The sequence below is a fragment of the Tauraco erythrolophus genome, chromosome 8 (assembly GCF_009769465.1).
Source record: "Tauraco erythrolophus isolate bTauEry1 chromosome 8, bTauEry1.pri, whole genome shotgun sequence".
Lineage (NCBI taxonomy): Eukaryota > Metazoa > Chordata > Aves > Musophagiformes > Musophagidae > Tauraco > Tauraco erythrolophus.
In genome coordinates this window covers 21,265,320-21,285,667 of record NC_141472.1, presented here as the reverse complement: position 1 = coordinate 21,285,667, position 20,348 = coordinate 21,265,320, and the positions used below count along the sequence as shown (strand labels likewise).

The following is a 20,348-nucleotide window of genomic DNA, read 5'->3' as shown; positions in this document are numbered from 1 at the left end:
ATACTTTAAATTTCTACCCTTGCTTTTTATTTGTAACAAATCCATAGAAAAAAAAATACTGTTTTTCACGTAGTTTGGATCTGAACAAAATCACAGACATACATTGCAGCTCCTGTTGGCCTGCATGCTTGGCTTTTTCTCTCTGTATTTAGTATGTGGCTAAGCTGATACAGGCTTGAATCGAGTCTGCTTGGGGATATATCAGCAGCAGGCACCGTGGTGGACGTGGAAACTCAGAGACAGAGCAGTGTAGACACAGCCTTAAGTGCTTTCTAGCACTTACGCAAAGGTGCAATCTTCTGAGAGTGATGAATAATAACAAATTTATCTTTCCGCATCATGCAGCTCATTTTCTAGTCCAGTGCAAAGGTACAGTCTTTGATGAATAATAAAAAAGCCCTTTTTCTTTCCGTATCTCCTCAGAGAGACCAAAATAATTGTTAATATAGCTTGCCACAAGCTTGTTGGTCTGTGTATTTTATTGAATATATGAATTCAAAATAACTCATAGTGAGAGCAGGAGTTGTATTTTAAACAAATTCAAGCTGTTTTAGTCTCTGCTCACAGGGTTAGGCATTTCTCATACCAGCTTCCATTTGTTACATGTGACAGCAGTAAGTTACACACTTGTTCTATGGACAGGTATTAAGAGGAAGAAATAGTGATTGCCCTTGCATTCATGTGTATAAACATTGTCATGGCCCACTGGAGCAAACTAGTACGTGCATATGCCTATTAGGACATGATATCTTCAAATTTAGTTGATAGTCTTGTGAAGTGGCTGCATGATTGATGTGGTACTTGTGCAACTGTACCACAAAAAAGAAAACCAAAGTTTTCTCTTTTACTAGGTGATACTGGAAACATGTCTAAACTGTCATTACCTGAGTTATTTCTGGCATGTCATTAGGAATTGATTTCTACAATCCTGTATTCTGAGCAGATTAAATTTGTTTTATAACAAAAACTCATATTCCAGCAAAGCAATGAAAAAACAACAAACCAGCTAACTGAAATCATGCCCTCAAAGTCAGGTGGCCACCAGGTATTTTTCAAATACAAGTCTTTTTTTTATCCAGTGTGACATCTGTTTTCATCTGCATCTTATAATTTGCTGCATTTAACAAGCTTATCATTCTTATGATACTTCTCTTGTTCTTTTAGTATTTTCTGTGCTATGTTTGGCGTGATCACTTACTGCTCCTGCTGTTTTATCAGTATCCTCAATGAATGTTTCCTGAACTGACTTTCCACTTCATCTTTGAATTCAGCAGTTGTCAAAATGTATGTCAATGTAAACCTGTAGAAGTTATTTCATAGTTGCTCTAAGTTTTAAATTTTCATAACCTGTAACAATGCAGGTCCTAAATGAGTAAAGGTGCATTTAACCTAGTGTGTCGGTGGATGGTGATGGCCACAGTTTGAATCAAAGGATATCATCACTTGTGCAAATTGTTCAATTACAAATTTCATTTGCAATGTATCTCAGAGTCTGTCGAAGTATTAAAGTGCTTTTAATGTCTATTGTGAAGCTACAGTGCTGGTTAATGTAATTTCATCCAGATCTGCTTCTGTCAAACGGAATTTTAACTGTCCTGAGCTCCAGTTCATGTCTGTGAAAGTTAGAGGGTTTATTCAATAAGGTTTAGTCACACCTTGGTTGCAAAGCGTGCACCATATATAAAAATTTTCATAAATGAAAGGAGAACATTTCCTTGCAATTTTTTTTTCTCTTGAAGTATTTTATCTTTTTAAAAAGCCTATGAAGGTGAAAAAATTTCTTTTATATTTTGTTTCCTATTATAGCCATATTGTTCAGATAGTGTATTTTTAACTTGAGTTAAATCTTTATGAATATCATTACTTAACAAATAAGTCTTTTGCCATTCCACTGTTTATACAAATCTAAAAATTGACCTGTTGGAAGGATACATACTTTGTAGAGCAGGATATATAAAGAAACGAAGTGCATTTGATTGCTCTGTCTAACCCTCCAATAATTTTTCAGTGCATTGGCCAAACTGAGTTGGAGGCACAAATATAATTGATTAATATAAAAATGATGAGTGTGTAGGTAAAGGAGAGTCCCCCATATTTGCATTCTTTTGGCCCTCACTGAGGAAGACAGAACTCATATTACAAAATCTGTCTGACTGCAGCTGACAGCCTGTTGGTCTGCATTTAACTGGGTGATCAATCAGTACTTGTGTACATCAGGATTATCTACAGCATTTGGCGTGCCTTGCGTTAACAGGACATGAGAGATTATCACAGGGCTTCTGAGTGTAGGTGACAGTAATAATTTGTTGGAAACTAAGCATCAGCAGTTTTGATTGTGTTGCATCTTTTTTTTTTTTTTTTTTTCAAAAAAGGGAATGATTTGTATGTATAAGAATCCTAGAGAACAGAGTTTAAATAAAATTTTATTTCCTGTGTGTCAGAGGAAATGTAGAAACTGAAATCATAAAGTCTCATGAAATAAAAAGAAAAGAACTGTAATTTGACTGTTTTTTGAAAGCCTCATGACGAGGCTTTTCCCATACAAGGGAAAGGAATACTACTGTAACCAGTGCAAAGTGCCTCTTGGGGAGATTTGATTGCCTTCTGTCTCCGTGGAGGTAAACTCTAATCTAGGCATTAGTTCAGATTAAAAGTAGCTTCATTTATATCTAGCATTTAAGGCAACCACAAGTCCAAAGTGCTTTCATAGGTCACTGGTATCCGTCTCTTAAACTTCCCTTTCTCAAAGAGAAATTGAAAGTCAAAGAGCCTTACAGCATTGCCTAGAGGAGAGAAGTGCTTCGATGTTGCACTTCTCTCCCTAAGGGAAAATAGTATCTTGGTACTAGTAGTCTTCTGCATCCTACTGCTTTGTGTTCTCATTCACTTGGAGCCGGGTTCAGATTTTTGAACAGAAGTTACAGAAATAAACATTTTAAAATTCTGGAGGTATCTTGGCAAAGAAGGTAAAGCTATGTATCTTCTGTTTTGTTTGTGTTTTTTTCAAGTGTCAAACCAATTCTGAGGAAGAACCTTAAAAAAAGGACGTATTATATGGTAGCAGAGAAGGTAATAAGTTCTATTTAGAGAAACTTGATAAAAAAAAAAAGAAACAACTCCAACTTGTTCCTTTCTTCTAGGGTAACAGGTCTTTCATAGCATACATAAACTTTAAAATATTTAATTTTAACACCATCAAAATATTTTTTTATAAAGCTATATATGCTACACACTAACAGAAATACTTGCCCAAATTGCGTACGTGAAGAATTGTAGCAGTTATCCTCTATCTGTTTTTAAACTTTGAGCTTGAATACTTTGCACTTAAAAATACTAACTAGCCCTTTGAAGATACACTTCTGGCAGGTTTTTTATAATCTCCTTTTACAGACAGTCAGGCAGACATTGTCAAGAAAATTGTTTTATCTCCATAAAATACATGCGTGAAATCTTCACAGCCAAATAAATCAGGGGTAAAATATCCTTTAAAGAAGCCTTATTGACATAATTGAATGAAGATGTGTAACTAGCACTGATGCTGTCACTTGTGTGTACGTGTGCTGTGCTGTTGTATTGAAGAAGCAGAAGACAGGTGATGTCTTGCGTGAAAACATTACTGCCAGGTAAGACTTACTGTGCTCTGAAGGGGCAAATTAGTAATATCATAAGAGCTGGATAAAGCATTCAGTGGTCAAACAAAGCGGAAAGGCTTGTACAGTAGTGAAAATAAATTAAAACTCTTGGTTTTCGTCATTTCCTAATAATTTCGTAGCCCTGCTTTGCAACACTGAAAATGCCCACCTCACTTTGGCCACAGTGAAATGGGATGTCAGCACAGTACCTTGTTGAGATACAAATTTAGGGACAGTCAGTAACTAAGTTGAAGATTGGAGCTGGGGTATGGGAGTGTCACTCATGCATTATCCTTCATGGTAAGAGATACTAAATGTGAAGTTTTCATTTCCATGTTTGCCATGGTCATGGCATGATACCTACTCAGTTATGGTTACTGGGCCAGTTAGTAAAGTGTGGTTCTTACAGCAGCTGGTAAAGCTCTTTCTGGGGTTGTACCCTGCATACTTAAGGAGTAGCAGCTACTACACAAAGATACTGAAAAGTTGCGAAAAAGGAGTAAGAAGCTGTGTTTTTTAAGCAAAAAAGGTGAAGACAAATGTAACACAGTTTGTTTTACTTAAAATTTATTTTAAATTGGGTGGGGCAGCCTAGGGAGTGGGCACTTCACTGCATAGAGTCATAGATTTTCTACAAGAAGGATGGCCTTGCTTTAAAATGCTTCTACTCTAACTCATACCTTTACCAAACTGTTGTGAGCTGAAGAATTTCGATTGATTTAAGAGAGTTGTCCACTCTCTTAGATTCACCTGTGGTCCTGTTCCAAATATTGGGCTTGTCGTGGGTTATGTTGAACCGCCCCACACACAGCCGGTCACTCCCCCTCCCCCACCCCCAGGAATGAGGGAGAGAATTAAAGGATAAACGTGAAACCCGTGGGTTGAGATAAGAGTGATTTAATACAGATGATTTAATACAATGTAGGTGCTCACCACCCCTCGTATGCGAAGCCCGTCTCGTCCCGAAAACTGCAAATCCCGGACGAACACGAGGCCCCGAAATAGAGAGGGGCAGAGAGGGAGAGAAAGAGAGAGAGAGAGAAAGAAAAAAAAAAAACAGCAGAGCAACAGCGCAGCAAGCGCAAAAGAGCAAAAGTGCAAAAAGAGCAAAAGCGCAAAAGCCCCTCTTCCCGGCTGACCCTCGCTTTTATACTGGGCATGACGCTGCATGATATGGAATACTAATTGGCCAGTTTGGCCCTCAGTCTTAAGTTCCACACAAATGACAAGGGGAATCGTGTCCCCCTTGTCCCAGCTATGCTCCCCCCTTATCCTGCCGTGTTTCTGTACTCCGCACACTGAAAAGTCCTTGGAGTTTCACTTCCAACCACAAACATCAGCTTGCTATCAACATTCTTCTCAGAGTGAGCCTCTGAGTGAAACCAAAACAGGGAGCTCTTCTGGCTGTTAAAAAAAACTCTGTCCCAGCTAAAACTGGGACAGGGCTAAAGCTTTCAGAAACAGGAGTACACTTAGGAAAGGACAGAAGCTTTAGCAGAAAATCTAGTGGTAGTTGAAGTCTCACTGAAATGCATTTTTTAACTTCTTACGCTCACAGATAATGAGTTGTAACTGCAGCATCAGCAGTGAGGGGCCACTTCAGTAGCATAACAGCATCAACGTCACAGCACACAACAGAAGGACATCCTCACCAGCATGAGTTTATCAGAGAGGGGTTAAGCTCAGTGAGATTGCTCTCTTGAGAACTGCAGTGGTGATCACAGAGGAGTCCCTCAGGTGCTCTGATATGGTCTCTAGAAAAGCCTTTGCAGAGGCTTCTGGAGCCACGTAGGGCGTGTAGGGAGATTTACCTCCTTGAGATTGACTTTTGCAGCCCATCTCACTGGTTTGGGGAATGGTTGCTTACTGGGTTAATAGCAGCCTCCAATCAGTGTGACTACAGTGACATTAAAGCTTGAATAATTCTCCATCTGCCATCGGTAGAGCTTTCTAATTAATAGATTTAATCATTAATGTCCTAAGGAATATATTATATTAGCTGTTCAAATATTATTCCAAAGTATACTTTAAAAAAGCCAAGTTTACAGCAATTTAGTAAGATAGCCGCAATGAGGAAGTAAATTTATGTTGTCCTGTACCGATGTTGTTCCATGCTAGGCAGCTTGTACTTAGGAAGTAGTAAACAAAATTTGGCATCATAAATAGAGTAATTAATGTTAATTTAATGATGATGACAACAGTTACAATGATGATAATTTTATTAAAAGGTAGTTTGTAGAAAGTAGACTTTGCCTGAGTTTTGCAGGCACGTGTAAAAGCAGTTAATTGATGCCGTAGTATTTTATTATTCTCTTTATGCTCTCTCACTAAGTAAAACTATCCTTTTGAAACCAGTAGCATTGTAATAGATTATAAGCACTTAACAGAAGTGAGTTTGAGTGCTACTACTACTACTGTTAGACTGCAATCTGGAGTTTGTACACAGGCAAAATTCCATGTCCTGATAAGGACTAAGGGCCATCTTAGCTTTGGACACCTAGTGTTAGTTAATTCCTTACTCCTAAACATTATCAGTATTTCCCACGAGCTCTGATCAGATCCTACCTGTGAGAATGCTTGTCCTTCCATGATGACTCACTTTACTGAGATCATGAAGCAGTTTTATCAGAACAAAGAACTTTTCCTGCAGTTCATCTACCTGGCACAAGACACCCTATGTCACATCGATGGAAGCAAGCCCTGCTCTCACCTTCTTCTGAACTAGATGGAAACTCCATCTCTTGAGCCTTCAGCTACTCTCAGGAAAAAAAGTGACACACTCTATGAATTAAATCCCCCCCGCATCTTGTCCTTTTGACAGGACCAGAAGTGGAAGACATTTCTGCACTCACGTTTCAGAAGGAGCACTGACAGAACAGTGTTACATTTATGCAATCTGGTGCGTGTTGTTTGCTAACCCTGTTTGCTTTTTCCCTGTCCAAATTCATCAGACAATTAAAACCACCGAGATCCTACAGTGAATTCTGTGCAAATGAACTGATGAACTTGAACAGAGTCAGCTGTGAGCAGTTGTATGAAGGAAACAGTCTCAGACACAGATTTTTTAGGAACGGGATATTCTGAGAATGATCTCCTTTTTTTTTTTTTCCTTGTCAGGTTTTGCTGTTAACTTTGAGAGTCCATAAATTAAAGGAGTTAGTGTTCCAAGTGCTAGTGTAGTTTGGGTAGGGATCTTGTATAAATGGATTTTAAATCTACTTGCAAGCTGCACCTCCTAAGCTTCTTAAAAGGATTTTGGCGAGAGAGTTAATGCTTATTAGTACCTGTCAGCTAGTGCACAGTCGAAAAAAGGGAATGAGTGAACATCTTGCTTGAAATATTTCAAAAGGGAGCTGTTGTAGTTGGTTGTGGTTTGAAATGGTAAGAGGATGTCACTGTGATGTAGAATCAACTGTGTACACCAGAGAGTTATTATTCTCATCTGTAGTTAATAAGGGTAAGTTGGAGTATAAATGAGGATAAAGATTTAATCCCTCCTAGACTTAATTTAATAAGAAAGATGAGAGACAGAAATTCAATGTGAGTAGGATATAGGCTTCTTCCATGAGACAAAGATTTGGATCCCTTAAGTCTTTGATTCCCAAGAGGAATCTTTAAAAGAAATCCTATTGGAAGGACTGCTTATACTGTGGGAGTAAAAACAATATGATAAAGATACGTATTTGTGAACTTAGTCTTTGTGCATTGAAAGCTGCCGGGCTTCTGTTCATTTAGAAGCTCATCCACTGGCTAAAAGAACATTTTTGTCAGTAAAACGAACTAGCAGGATTTGAGTGAGTGATAGGTCTAATGATCATTGACACTTGTCTGTCTTTCTGGTAGCCCTTTATACATAAGTGATTCCAGCATCTGATCCAGCATGATCTCTTAGGAATGTTTTATGTTTCTTTCTGTGCATAGAGGTAGGCATTTAGTCTGTTATGAAAGATTCTTTCTAATGCTGTCAGCTAGTGGTTGGCTTACCTGCTGATTCATAACGTTTGATAATCACATTGGAAATGTATGTTATGGAGCTAATTCACTTTAGTTTCATAAATATGTAGTAGTTTTCTGAACCTGCTGAACTTCTGGTCCACATGCTTCTTTGCTGGAGGGAGTTCTACAATTTTATTTTTCTTGAAAAATTGGTTTTTTTAAGGTGTAACTGTCATAGATTTTAAATATTTTAAATATTTAGATTAAAACTCTACTCTTTCCAATGAAGAGTTAAGATTCTTGCTTTCATATTTAATTTGTCCAACATTAAGAGACAGAAACTGCATATTAAGTTGTCATTCTTGCTTGCAAGTGAGAAGAGAAAACAGAACACTAAAGTTTATTTGTACCCAGTAAAATGCAGAAGAGAGATATGGATGTAGGAGTTACTGCTGATATCTGAAGCTTTTATTTTAGCCAAATCGAGAACTTCTGTTTTGGGCACCGATTCCACAGACCTCTTGTGTGTTTGGACATCTGTTTATTCGTGCTCCCTTACAAACTTAAAACTGTCTATCATTTTAAGCTCTTTCAGATAAGGACTGTATCGTCATATATACTTTTGTAGTTATTACTACCCAAGTTGTTAACAGATAGTTGTTAGGATGTTTTGGAAGGGTTTCATTATGTACCTGGGAAATGCATTTCAATTGCTTTATATTATAGTGTGATGTTTAATGCAAACATTTGTAAGTTTGGTTCATGCAGGTGGGGATACTTGTCTGATAAAGCCCTTGAGAATTTTGTCTGTTATTTTCTTGCAGACCTTTAGAACGTTCCAGTGAAGATGTAGATATAATATTCACACGACTGAAAGAAGTGAAAGCTTTTGAGAAATTTCATCCAAACCTTCTCCAGCAGATATGTCTCTGTGGATATTATGAAAATCTGGAAAAAGGAATCACACGTAAGAGAGCTTCATATGATGATCTATTTTATGTAGATAAAATTAGGGATTAGGCTGGGATTGTCTCTAGGAGATCAATGAGAGAGCAGAGTCAGTGGAACAGCCATAAAATTGTTTACAGTCATAGTCATGGGGGAAGGCAGGACTAAAGTGCTGCTTGCTCTACAAATACAGTGTGTAGTGAATCTATGGTAACAAGGCACACATTATTGGATTTAGGACTCTGCCATTGTTTTGTTGAAAGATTAGAAGCAAGTCATTGCCCTTAAACCTAATTCTTCCCCTGTAAATGTATTACTGAGCTGTTTTGTAGGTGCTTTGTGATGTCAGGGGCAAAAGTGTATCACCTAGGCATATCACCTAGGCATATGTGTGTGGTTCGCAGTCGCTCTGGATAACATAAGACAGATTTGCAGAGCTGCATACTGCTGTGGGGTGCAACAGCTCTGTGTCTGCTCTGGCAGCCCATATGTCAGATGAAGGTGGACAGCTGTGCTTGGTCTAGGAAGATAAGATGGGATAAGTGATGGTCCTGTGAGCTGTACCAGGGGAATAGCTGATGGAGACCTGTGGTATTTGGTAGAGTCTCAGGTACCCATGAGGTAAATCTAGCATGCTTTAGGCACACAGAACTGGGGTTTGCTTAGAGCAATAGGAATGTTGATACTCTGTAATCACACAGTTGGAATACCTGTACATCGAAGTCCTGCAGTTGCTTCTCAGCCAGAACTCTTACTGAAGTCAGCGGGAGCTGTGTCTGCATTGGAAGATTCTGAATTTCAAAGGGACATTGTTCAAAAAGTCTTTTTTTGTTGTTGTTTTTGGCTTGTTTGTTTGTTTTGTTTAACTAAAGTATGTGCTTTACAGCATCATTGGAAATATTATTGTAATAGTAAGTAAGTAGTCTGATATGGCAAATTCTATAGTGCCAGCAGTGACTACAGTAGTACAGTAATATGAGGGAAAATGCTTGTTAATGTTGCTAAACTTAAAGAGATAGGTCTTATTTACAAGATTTCATCTTTCCAGTATTCCGTCAGGGTGATATTGGGACGAACTGGTATGCTGTTCTGACGGGATCACTGGATGTGAAGGTTTCTGATACAAGCAACCACCAGGTAAAATAGATTTTTCATTGAAAACATCCGGTCAGTAGTGCAAAGAAAGGGTATGACTTATGCTGAGGTAGATAATGACATATATCGTACAGATATTTTGTCTTGTCGCAAACATGTCTCTTTGAGTCTCCTTTAGTCTCAGTTGTTCTTTGTCTATGGAGGCAAATCATGCCCTTGATTTCACGAAAACTGAAATGTAATGCTCTGAAAAGGGGTCTACATTTGAGTATGAAACAAGTCTCCTCTGTCTTTTCTAATAGTGCCATATGAAGTTAAGCTAAATATCTAACGGTTGTTAACTCATTCTCTGGAAATATTTGAACTCAGTCCGTGTTCAGAAAATTCAAACCAAACCCACCAACAGTGCGCTCTGATACCAGCATATTGCAGTCTCCACTGCAAGAATGGGAAAGTATTGTAGTAATAGCAGTGTATGGGAGCTGCTGCCATCTTAGACGAGAAGCCTGTAGGTAATACCTGTTCAGTGTTCAGAAATAGAAGTAAAATTCTCCCCAAATTCCAAGCGATTTCTCAATATCTTGACACTCCTGCATTTACAAAGTTGGGAATTTAGAGTAAATATGAAAAAAAAAGATGAGATATTTCTCCTGGAGAGAGTCTCCCACTCGTGTCATCTAATGTCATGCTGACAAGTCATTTGCTTCCTGCAGTGAGCTGAGTCTTTTGGGAAGGCATCGTGTCCCGTTTCCTGCTCCCGTGTTCGAGATCTGGGATTGTCCCAACTGTGTAGCTTAGCATGGGGTTGTACTTCTGACCCATGTTCACATGAGTGGTATAGCTACCCAGGACCTGAAGTATAACACTACCCCTTTTTCCCACCTTGATTAAGTATAGCATGGTGGGGGGGGTGTGGTGGTGGTGTATTCTTTGCCCAAAGTTTGGCTGATTGGGGAGAGTTTCTTGTTTATAGCAGATTGGCAGAAATTGGATTTTTCATTTTGCTGAGCAGTGCATCACCAGTGAAATTGGGACAGAATGCAAGTCAGGGCAGTGTGTGAGCACTGGGTCTTTCTACTTCTTACAGTAAAATGATGGATACAAAAGGAATTTCTTTCATATAATTATTTTTAGCAACCTCTGTACTAAGTAGAGACTAATTGAGAATATAATTAGCCTAATTTGAGCATTTCTCAGCATGGCCTGGCTGTCGTGGGTATTGTCACAATTGGAACAGAGTTGGGCTCTTACGAGACCCTTTTCTGTGCAGGTCTAGAGCAATCAGGAATATTTTCTGATGTTTGCCAAAAGATGGCACTACACTATTGTTAAGGACCAATGCTCTTTACTGAATCAGAAAGAAATATATCCACAAAAGTGCTCTGGATGCAGAAGTTAAATTAAGAATCTCTTTGGAGTGTTGATTTGTTCCATTAGATGGAGGATGGAACGCTTCAGCCTTCTAAGAAATCTAATGTAAATATTTTTTGCTGCTTGTTCAGGTTCACTGCATTTTCCTGCCAATAAGAAACTACAGAACTACAATTCATGTAGATCTAGTTCTAGACATTATATTCTGCAGTATTTCTTAACCTCATGTTTCCTTCTCACAGGAACAATGAACTGAATTCTTACCACTGCCTAGTTTCCATGGTTTGCCTCACTGCCAAAAGGACCATAGCTCATGCATTTGCCATTCCAGTGCTGGATAAGTTTGGTGGTTGGGGACACCTAAATAGTATTTGAGTCCAATATTTTCTCTGGTTTTACTCCAGCTTGGTGTTTATGCCATGTCCTTCCTTGTCTGTCCTTGGTCTCCTGCTCCTTTAGTTCCTGGGTGCTCTGTTCCAGTCTTCCCTGTACTTCTGTGTTGGCATGGTGCTGGTCATTCTTCAGCCTGAAGTACTTGCTGGCGTTCCCTGCCTGCTCTGCTCACTACAAACTCAGATAATGGAGGAAACACAGTCTGTCTCCATAGGTGGGTGGCCCTGACAGACTCAGTTGCCAGCATTGTGCTCCCAGCTAGGGATGGATGACCAGTACTTAAAATATAGGGGTGCTTGTAACCTACCCCGGAGCACATTTTCGGGTAACAGCACCTAGAAGCCAAAGCTTCCTTTGCAAAGTCATAGTAATGATTAATTGCTCTGCTATTACTGTTGTACCATAAATGGCACTAATGCTAATGAGAAACTTCCAGCACAGCAGAAGAGATACAGAAGTTTACAAGTTTGGAAGTCTGTAGTCGCATGCAAAAGTATAGAAGGACTATGCCATCTTTTCTAGGAAGAGAGAAGCTAAGTTTGTATTTAGATTCCTATGGATTAAAAAGTCTTTAGACACAACTAATGATCTTTTAATACATAAGATGAGCAGGAGGTTGTACTAGATGACCTCCTGAGTTTTCTTGTAGCTTGAATTATCCTATGATTATATGGTGATGCCTACAGTGTTAATGTAAATATGGAAAATCAATTTTCTTGATTAAAAAGATTAGTCTCAGTTTTATTAGATGTTTATCTGTCTACCTGAGGAACTTAAATTTCAGCAAGCCTGGAAATAAACGTGTTGTGCAGCAGCTAGCATGTGCTAGCTCTTTATGCAGTCACCTTTGGTGTTTGGTAGCTTTCTCCCATTAAAAGTGCAGTAAGTTATTGTGCAGTTAGTTGGTGCTTATTCAGAATGTCTTAATGGCCTTTTCTCCTACAGAGGCATGTAGTTACATGTCTTGCACTAGAAATGAAGTCTAAATGCAGTAATGAATCAAGACTTCAGTGTAGCTACTGAAGTATTAATCCATGCACATTCTTGCTGCACATTAGCTTACTCATGCAGACACCTGTGATTTCTCACAGAAAACGTTAGTAATAGTGTTTAGGACCAAGTTGAGAATTCATATAAACAGAAATATTAACGTTGCCTATTGTTTGCTATTATGATAAGAGGAAGCATTCCATGTACTGATTTAAATGTTTTAATAAAGACGAGCACACATATTTAGGATCTCATTGATAAGGCCTCACCTTCATGTCGGTTTCTAAAAATCCTTTCTGACTGCTTGCAAAACTGTATTGTGTCACAAGAGGGCAGTGTTAGAATACATAACAAACTTGAGTACAGGCGATGTTTAATACTAAAATGGCTAGTTTGAAAATGTTACTCAACTATTTACAGTATACCTTTTCTAAAGAGTTTGACCAGAGCAGATTTCTCTGTTACTGTTAGTTCTGTTCTGCTGAGGTGGTAAAATATGCTAGCTGTGGCTGATCATGGTGGTCATTTCATTTTCCACTGAAATGGGACAATACAATTTACAATACGGAGCTCTGACAGGATTACCCATCCAGTACATCCTGAGTGGTCACTGGTCTGCTTTCTATACAATTTATTTATGAATTCTCTGGTTATTTGACAACTAAGAAGAGCCTGAAGGGGACTTTTTTTTTAAGTTAAAAATGTCACACTATGAATTGCAGAGGTAAGTGTAATGAACCGTTTTGGTCTTGTCTGAACTTGTGTGTAACAAATGCCTTAATAAATATTGTTCCTAAAAATCACACAAAGACTTAGTAAGGCCCCTTCAAAATAAACAGAAAATGCAGCCTGTTTAAAATCTATCAGAAAGAGGTATTTACCCTCATCTATGAACAGATTCTGAATTTAATTTTTATTTGGCACTGTTACCTACTAAATATTACAACCGAAGTATATAGTAATAAAAGTTCCTCTTAGAGATATTCCTAGTTTGGTGCTGTCTTAAAAATACTGCTGACTGCCTTGTGTATGTTTAATTTTTGAACTCTGTTTTGAAAATTAACAAATTCTGAAGGATAACTGTTGGTAACGTCTCAGAATAAAGCTGGGAATAAATGCATTATGACAAAAGCATCGGTGCGACATCTTCATCAGAATCTGCAACATTGTGTTTTACTGAATTCGATTCAGAGTCTTTTACCTCAAATGATTAAGATTTATATTCCTATCTGATAAAATGGGAAGGGATGAAGAGAAGAAAGACAAAGACCAAATAGCAATTTGATCTGCAGTTTTGCTGTAGTCTGCCAGCTGAATGTGTAGCACACTGGGGGCTATTGCTAGTTTATCTTGCCTGTGTTTTGGTGGAGTTTTTTTGAGGTGATCAGTTTTTAAAAACAGACCAATCTGAACGCAGGGCATTGACTTTACAAACAATGAGCCTTTTTTAGAAAAGCTTTTAAGGAGGAGCTGTGGGTGCTTGGGTGGTACACCAGTGTCAGTTGTAGGAAGATGCAGAGTGCTGGGGATCAAAAGCCAAATAAGTTAGTGGGGTTGCTGAGAAGAATGACTTTGAAGAAAGAGGTTCAGATGTCTGCGTAAGAAAGGGAAGAATTTCCTGGCTGTTTGAAACTGAGGACAAAGGAGGTATGTGATAAGATGAAGTGGAAATAAGGAAAGGGATTTAAACAAGGCAGTCCTTCCAATACTGCTTTCTGCATGTAAATACCGTTATGTATGCATATAAATAGCCATCATGTATTTTGAAGAATACCTATGTGAAGTCGAGACATAGGTTTGTACTGTAGTCTGTAGCATAGTGTAAATATGCCCAAGCTAGCTTTAAATTGGTTGGTTTGAGCATGAGGACTGCTCTACCCATTGTAACACACAGATCGGCTGGACTAACGTGTTCAGCTGAGAAGCAGGCTGTGTTGGCCCATGCTGAGCTCCGCAGTGTTGTGGTTGTACTAATATTGGTTTTGAACTTATCTTATTGAAAGTTAATAGAGAAAAATAATTTCATTTCTGTCTGCCGGATAACCTAGGAAAAAGTCCAAGATACTGCAGGTAACCTTTAGAGGATCAGGTAGAAAGGCATGGAAATAATGAATGAGTTATTACAGTACAGTTAATCTAATCTGTAAATATTTTAATTAGGAACTAGAAGAGAAATTGATCAGAGTCTTTCTAGAAGGATAATACCTCCTTTAAGCAAATCGCCTTGTATTGTGTAAAGAGGATGGCCTAACATATGTTGGCAAACCGCAGTTCTAGTGTGGGAAGATATTTCTATGTTATCATTAAAAGTAGTTTGATAAGGATTTCCTATCTGAACGGCTGAAACATACTCCAGTGGAGGTAATGGAACAGGAAAATCACTTCATAGAATAGGTAGTTTACTTTCATATGTATCCTTTGGTTTCTCTGTTATAAAAGGAAATTTTTGCTGAGGACAAATGAAACTGTGTCAAAGTAATAATGTCGTGAGTTAGGCTGCTCCAGCAACCGAACCCCCCACACAGCCGGTCACTCACCCTCCCCCACCCCCAGGAATGAGGGAGAGAATTAAAGGAGAAACGGGAAACCCGTGGGTTGAGATAAGAACAATTTAATACAGATAAGTAATACACAGTGTAGATGCTCACCACCCCCTCTTATCCGCAGCCCGTCTCGTCCCAAAGCTGCAATCCTGGACGAACGCGAGGCCCCGAAATAGAGAGGGGCAGAGAGAGAGAGAGACAGTACTCCGAGAGTGGGAGTACTGGAAGAAAGAGGAAAAAAAAGGCAATAGAGCAAAAAGCGCAGCAAGCGCAAAAGAGCAGAAGCGGCGAAAGAGCCAAAGCTCAAAAGCCCTTCTTCCCGGCTGTCCCTCACTTTTATACTGGGCATGATGCTGCATGATATGGAATACTAATTGGCCAGTTTGGCCCTCAATCTTATGTTCCACCACAAATCACAAGGGGAATTGTGTCTCCCTTGTCCCGGCTATGCTCCGCCCTTATCCCTCCGTGCTTCTGCACTCCGGCACACTGAAAAGTCCATGGAGTCCCACGTCCAACCACAAACATCAGCTTGCTATCAACATTCTTCTCAGAGCGAGCCTCTGAGTAAAACCAAAACACGGAGCTCTTCTAGCTGCTAAAAAGAAGAGCTAACACTGTCCCAGCTAAAAACAGGACAAATAATAAGCAAACTTTTCAAAATGCCAGCTTTTCCAGATCTCAAATTAAACATCGAGATGATATGGAGTCCTGGAGGGACACAGGTGCAGAGTGAGATAAAGGTACAAGGTGTGGGAAAACAATGAAGTTAAACTAGCTACATCAACTCCCTTATTGAATAAACTCAAAATATTGAATAAACTACAATTTCAAAGAAAAATCCTCAATCCTTTTCGACCTAGCACTCGTAATTTTTTTTTTTCCTGTTTTTTTCATTTCTCTTTCAGACATCATGATCTTATTTAGTTACACACAGTGCAAAAATTCTATTTGCCAGGTTGGAAAATAGAAAGCGTCACAAGTCAGGGAGGAGTATGCAGGGATGTGCCTTGTGATGGTGGGGAAGGGAGGAAGGCAGAGCCTTGTCTCTAATTCTCATCCATTCCATAGAATGGTCTTACAAGTTCGATAATGTTTTAGATTGATGCGAGAGGAGGTTTAACAACTCTTTCACTGCATGTGTCTCACCTGCCAGTGAGGGTCAGTGAAACTGCATACACAAACAGCCTCTGATTTGAATGCTGCCATTTTGTAGTGTGTTCAGAGGACAGATAGCAATGAAAACAATCTCATCTTTTTAAGCCTGTAATACTGCCTTTTAAATAGCTGTGTGAATTTTAGCTGGTTACCAGCAGCTAGAACCTCCTGCTGCTTCTGGGATTGCAGAGAGGAACAGCAAACTGAGTTTTGAGCTGCCAGCAATCCTCCTGAAGTCTACACTGAACAGCAGGAGATTCTTGAGCGTAAGGTTAACAGGCGTAATAGGAAATGCACACCTGATTCCCCAGAAAGCTGGAGATGTATAAACAAGACGTGGAGAGAAAATGGGACTCTGAAGTCTTGAAGAAGACAGATGGGCCTGCTCCCTAGCTGGCTGCAAAACTGCATCTCTATGGAGAGCAATGATGGCTAGGGAGAAAACCTGAAAGAACTTTCACTTGGTAGAAAGCTGGACTTTTCTTTAATGAACAGGACCATTCCAGCTCCTTGACTTAACACTCCACAATGTTAATTTATTTCTCAGGCTGAACAGCTGCCTCATCAGGAGTTATCTTAGAAAGTGGTTCCTTAACCAGCGCGTTTTCTTTTCTCTTCTTCTCTGTTCTGTCTTTAAAGATATGTTCTTTAGTGTTGTAAAGAATCAAAATGGTGAAGCGTTTCAAAGGAGGGGTTTTTTTGGGGGGGGGGTGGGCAGGGAAGGGAGTGAAAAAGAAGTTGGAAGATGTAAATACTGCTTATGATCCACCTAATGGAGAAGTTTCTTTTTCTGCCAGGCTATTTGGTCATTCTGCCGTAAACAATGATCTTTTATCTGAACTTTCTAAATAAAGTTGAGAATAATGTATTGGAGACCTGAAGATAAAATTTTGTGTGAGCAGTAGACACATTTTCTTTGTAGCCCCTTTGAATGCAATTCTGAGTATGGTAGCATGTGTATAGTGTTTCAGCTCTGAAAGGAAAGCTTAAGGCAGAACCTTAATGTATAGCCTGTGTTATAGGCTGTTCTTAGAGACTTCTATTTAGATGCCTAGGTGCTCATTCCAAAATATTCTTTTTTTTTTTTTTAAATAGTGCCTGTTCATATTTGCCTGCCTTGAGAATTTATTTCTGACAGTTGATAAATTCTTCTTGGATCTTTTCTGAGACATAATTGATTTTGTTCTCCTGAACACATAATTTTATATGGTAATATCTGTGCAAAAGCAATTTGCTATGGTTCAGGGAACTGGACTGCAATTACAAAGCTACTAACTTGATCTTAATAACATTTGCCTATTACCACTTATTAGATGCATGAAAAGAAAACAATGCAATTTTAAACACAGAAAATGACGCTGAAATATGCTCATGCATCTCTCCTGGGTTATCAGCCACAAGGATGTGGTGGATGAGATGACAAAATTTTCTGCTTTTGTTTTTGTAAACATTTCATGAATCCTACATTTTAGAATTAAACTGTTTTTCTAATGTTTTACTATCAAGTAAAATTAGCATATGTTTTTATACATTTATATATATTTGTCTTTGTGCATGTATGATTTCCTTAGTAAAGTGCAGTTTGTATCAGTGCAAATTTTTAATGCTGTTGCTATTTTATTTTAAATACTCAAAAGACAGTCAGTTAAGGCCCAGCTTAGAGAGAGACATATGTAAGTGTTCAGCTTCAAGCCTGTGCTCAGGAACATAGCAACTTGTAAGTCTAAACCAGAATATGTATCTAAAGATCTTCATTCAGCAAATTCTTTAATTTCTAGTGTCTAATTTTTTGTCAGCACTAGCTCATAATTTATATTGGAACTGCTACAGAGGAGTTCCTGGCCAAAGAGGATTGATTTAGACATCTTTTCATCACATGAATGGCATGTGCTCATATAGACTCTTTTGAAGTGGACTTTACTGCATGTTTGGGACCATCCTGAATACTCTATTCCAGGTTGTTTTGGACTTTAATAGTTTTCTTGAAATCCCTGACTTATCTGAAAATAATTTTTGTTATTTTTAGTCTGGTAATTAATGGGTTGGCACCCATTAACAGTTGAGAAATTTACCGGCATTTTCAACAGCAAGGCAAACGGTTAAACTGTACAACCACATTGCACACAAACCTTGTACAATAGAGAAATGTGTTATACATACAAGAGGATATTATAAGTGAAAGTTGTGTTTCCTGAGAAAATATAACACTGAAATTTTCTTTCTGATGGGGGTAGCCCATATAGGGCAGAAATCTATATTCCAAGATTGCATTTCTGATGCTGGTTATCTTCTGATCACCTCTGACATTTCTGGAGAATCTCATCGTCACAACAGTCTTTAGAGGCAGATGAACTGAGGTCATAATTTCTTCCAAAGGTGAAGGTGACTCTTGGGTTCTCTGCTTTGCAGACAAAAATGTCTAATTCAACTGATGGTCATAGAAAACAGAAGCCCTGCTTGCTTCCACATTGAAGCTGCCTGTGTTGTTAATCAGCACATTGATTTTTTTGTTGGTACTTTTAATTAATTTTCTTTTAAAGCAAATTGCTGAAGAATATAAGGCACTGCAATTAGAAATGTGATGTAAAGAATCTTAAAACAATCTGGAATATTTACTATGTATCTTTTTATTTTTGATTCTAAGGATGCTGTGACAATATGCACGCTTGGTGTAGGAACTGCTTTTGGAGAGTCCATTCTGGATAACACTCCTCGCCATGCTACCATCGTCACCAGAGAATATAGTGAGCTCCTTCGAATTGAGCAGAAGGACTTCAAAGCACTTTGGGAGGTAAATTCAGATTTATTTGCAGTTTATGCAGAAAAAAGGGATTTAACCTTTAAAGTGTTTGTAATGAAATGTAAGCACATTTATACCATAAGCAAAGTAATAATTTTTTAAAATTAACTTGGACAAAAAGGAAAGTCTTTTTACTTCTTTTTAGTGCTTCATATTCTGCATGATTACATACTCCTGTATTTCTTGTGGGTTCTTCTAATGAAATAACTTAGGTGAAATTTCTGGTGGCATTTATTTGTATGCTGCAGGTGTTGCTTTCTTAGCCTTAAACTTGCTTTTATTGCTAGCATTTATGAGGGGAGTCTATCCTTAATATACTCTGATTTTTTAAATTATTCTCCTTTACTCCTCTCTTTTCACCAGCCGTAAGGGGTTTAGAATTTGCAGATGGATCAAGATAACTTAAAAATTAAGTTACTGGTTACGTGTGAATTCCCTTAAAACTTCCTTTGTGGAGAACATACTGCTGAGGTTCTTCATTCTATAATCTGTGTGTACTTTGGTATCCACGCTGAGAAGACTTCATTAACATGTTACTGAACTCCAATCAGTTTGTATTTTTGTAAGCATTACACTTGATTTGAAAAGTGTTCTGGGAGTTGGAAGGCATCCTCTTGGCCTGGCCTACACTATTGTCAATTTGTATGGCCAGCTTGTTTTAAATGGTGACTGTACAAATTTAGATGTTGTATAGAGTTGTCAGATGGTGTGACAGTGTCCTAAAGTTGCAGATCTAGGAACACTAACTATATTGAAGAAATAGATGCTGGTTGTTGCATTTTAGTTCAGCTTCTCTCTTAAGTGCATACAGATGGATTTTTTTGGCTTTCTCTTTTCCTGAGGAAGAGCAGTATTATACTCCAAATAATTGTGCTAAAGCAGTACTAAAGTAAGGTTATCAGAAAGAAAATCAAATCCACAACTAGCAACTCTGACCGAGGAAACAGCACTAATATCACCTGTCTGCAGATGTGTTGCCTTGAGCATAGTTAATGGTGCAGCATGACCAAGGCACTAAAGACCAGTGTGTGAATGACATGTGCTTGCCATTGAATGCTCTAAGAATAACAGCTTTCATTCTTTCAATTGCATAGCTGTAATTTGTACTGTTTTTGGCAATGTCTATGGCTAGAATAAAATGCTAGTAAAGTCTCACAGCAAATTTGAAGATATGCACAATGCAGTATTTTTCTGCAGTTCATGCTTTTTTTTTCTACAGGAACTGCACAATAGTTTTAGACCCTGGCATGAGAAGATTAAATATGCCAGTGGTCTCATCTGTGTTAACGTAGGCTACGCTTGCCAGTGGTCAGCAATTTTTACTGTAGGTAGTGCTTTACAAGCTCACGATGGAGGAGAATAAATCCAGTTGTAGGTTTCTCAAGTAACTTTGTTTTTTTTATTTAACTTTTAATTGGTATAAGCAAGGTCATTTCTGCTATGTATATGACTTTCCTGCTAAGCATTCAGAGATTGTTGGTT

At 38.4% G+C, this 20,348-nt stretch overlaps 1 protein-coding gene across 2 annotated transcripts in view; it reads left to right on the top strand.

Moving 5' to 3' along the window:
- RAPGEF4 (Rap guanine nucleotide exchange factor 4) overlaps positions 1-20,348 on the top strand; it is a 157,223-nt gene that overhangs the window by 4,096 nt on the left and 132,779 nt on the right. For both annotated transcript variants that reach the window (XM_086616120.1, XM_086616119.1), the window contains exons 2-4: positions 8,393-8,535; positions 9,565-9,653; positions 18,711-18,857. In XM_086616120.1, coding sequence (XP_086472246.1) covers positions 8,393-8,535; positions 9,565-9,653; positions 18,711-18,857 — 379 coding nt within the window. The remainder of the gene's footprint in view (positions 1-8,392; positions 8,536-9,564; positions 9,654-18,710; positions 18,858-20,348) is intronic.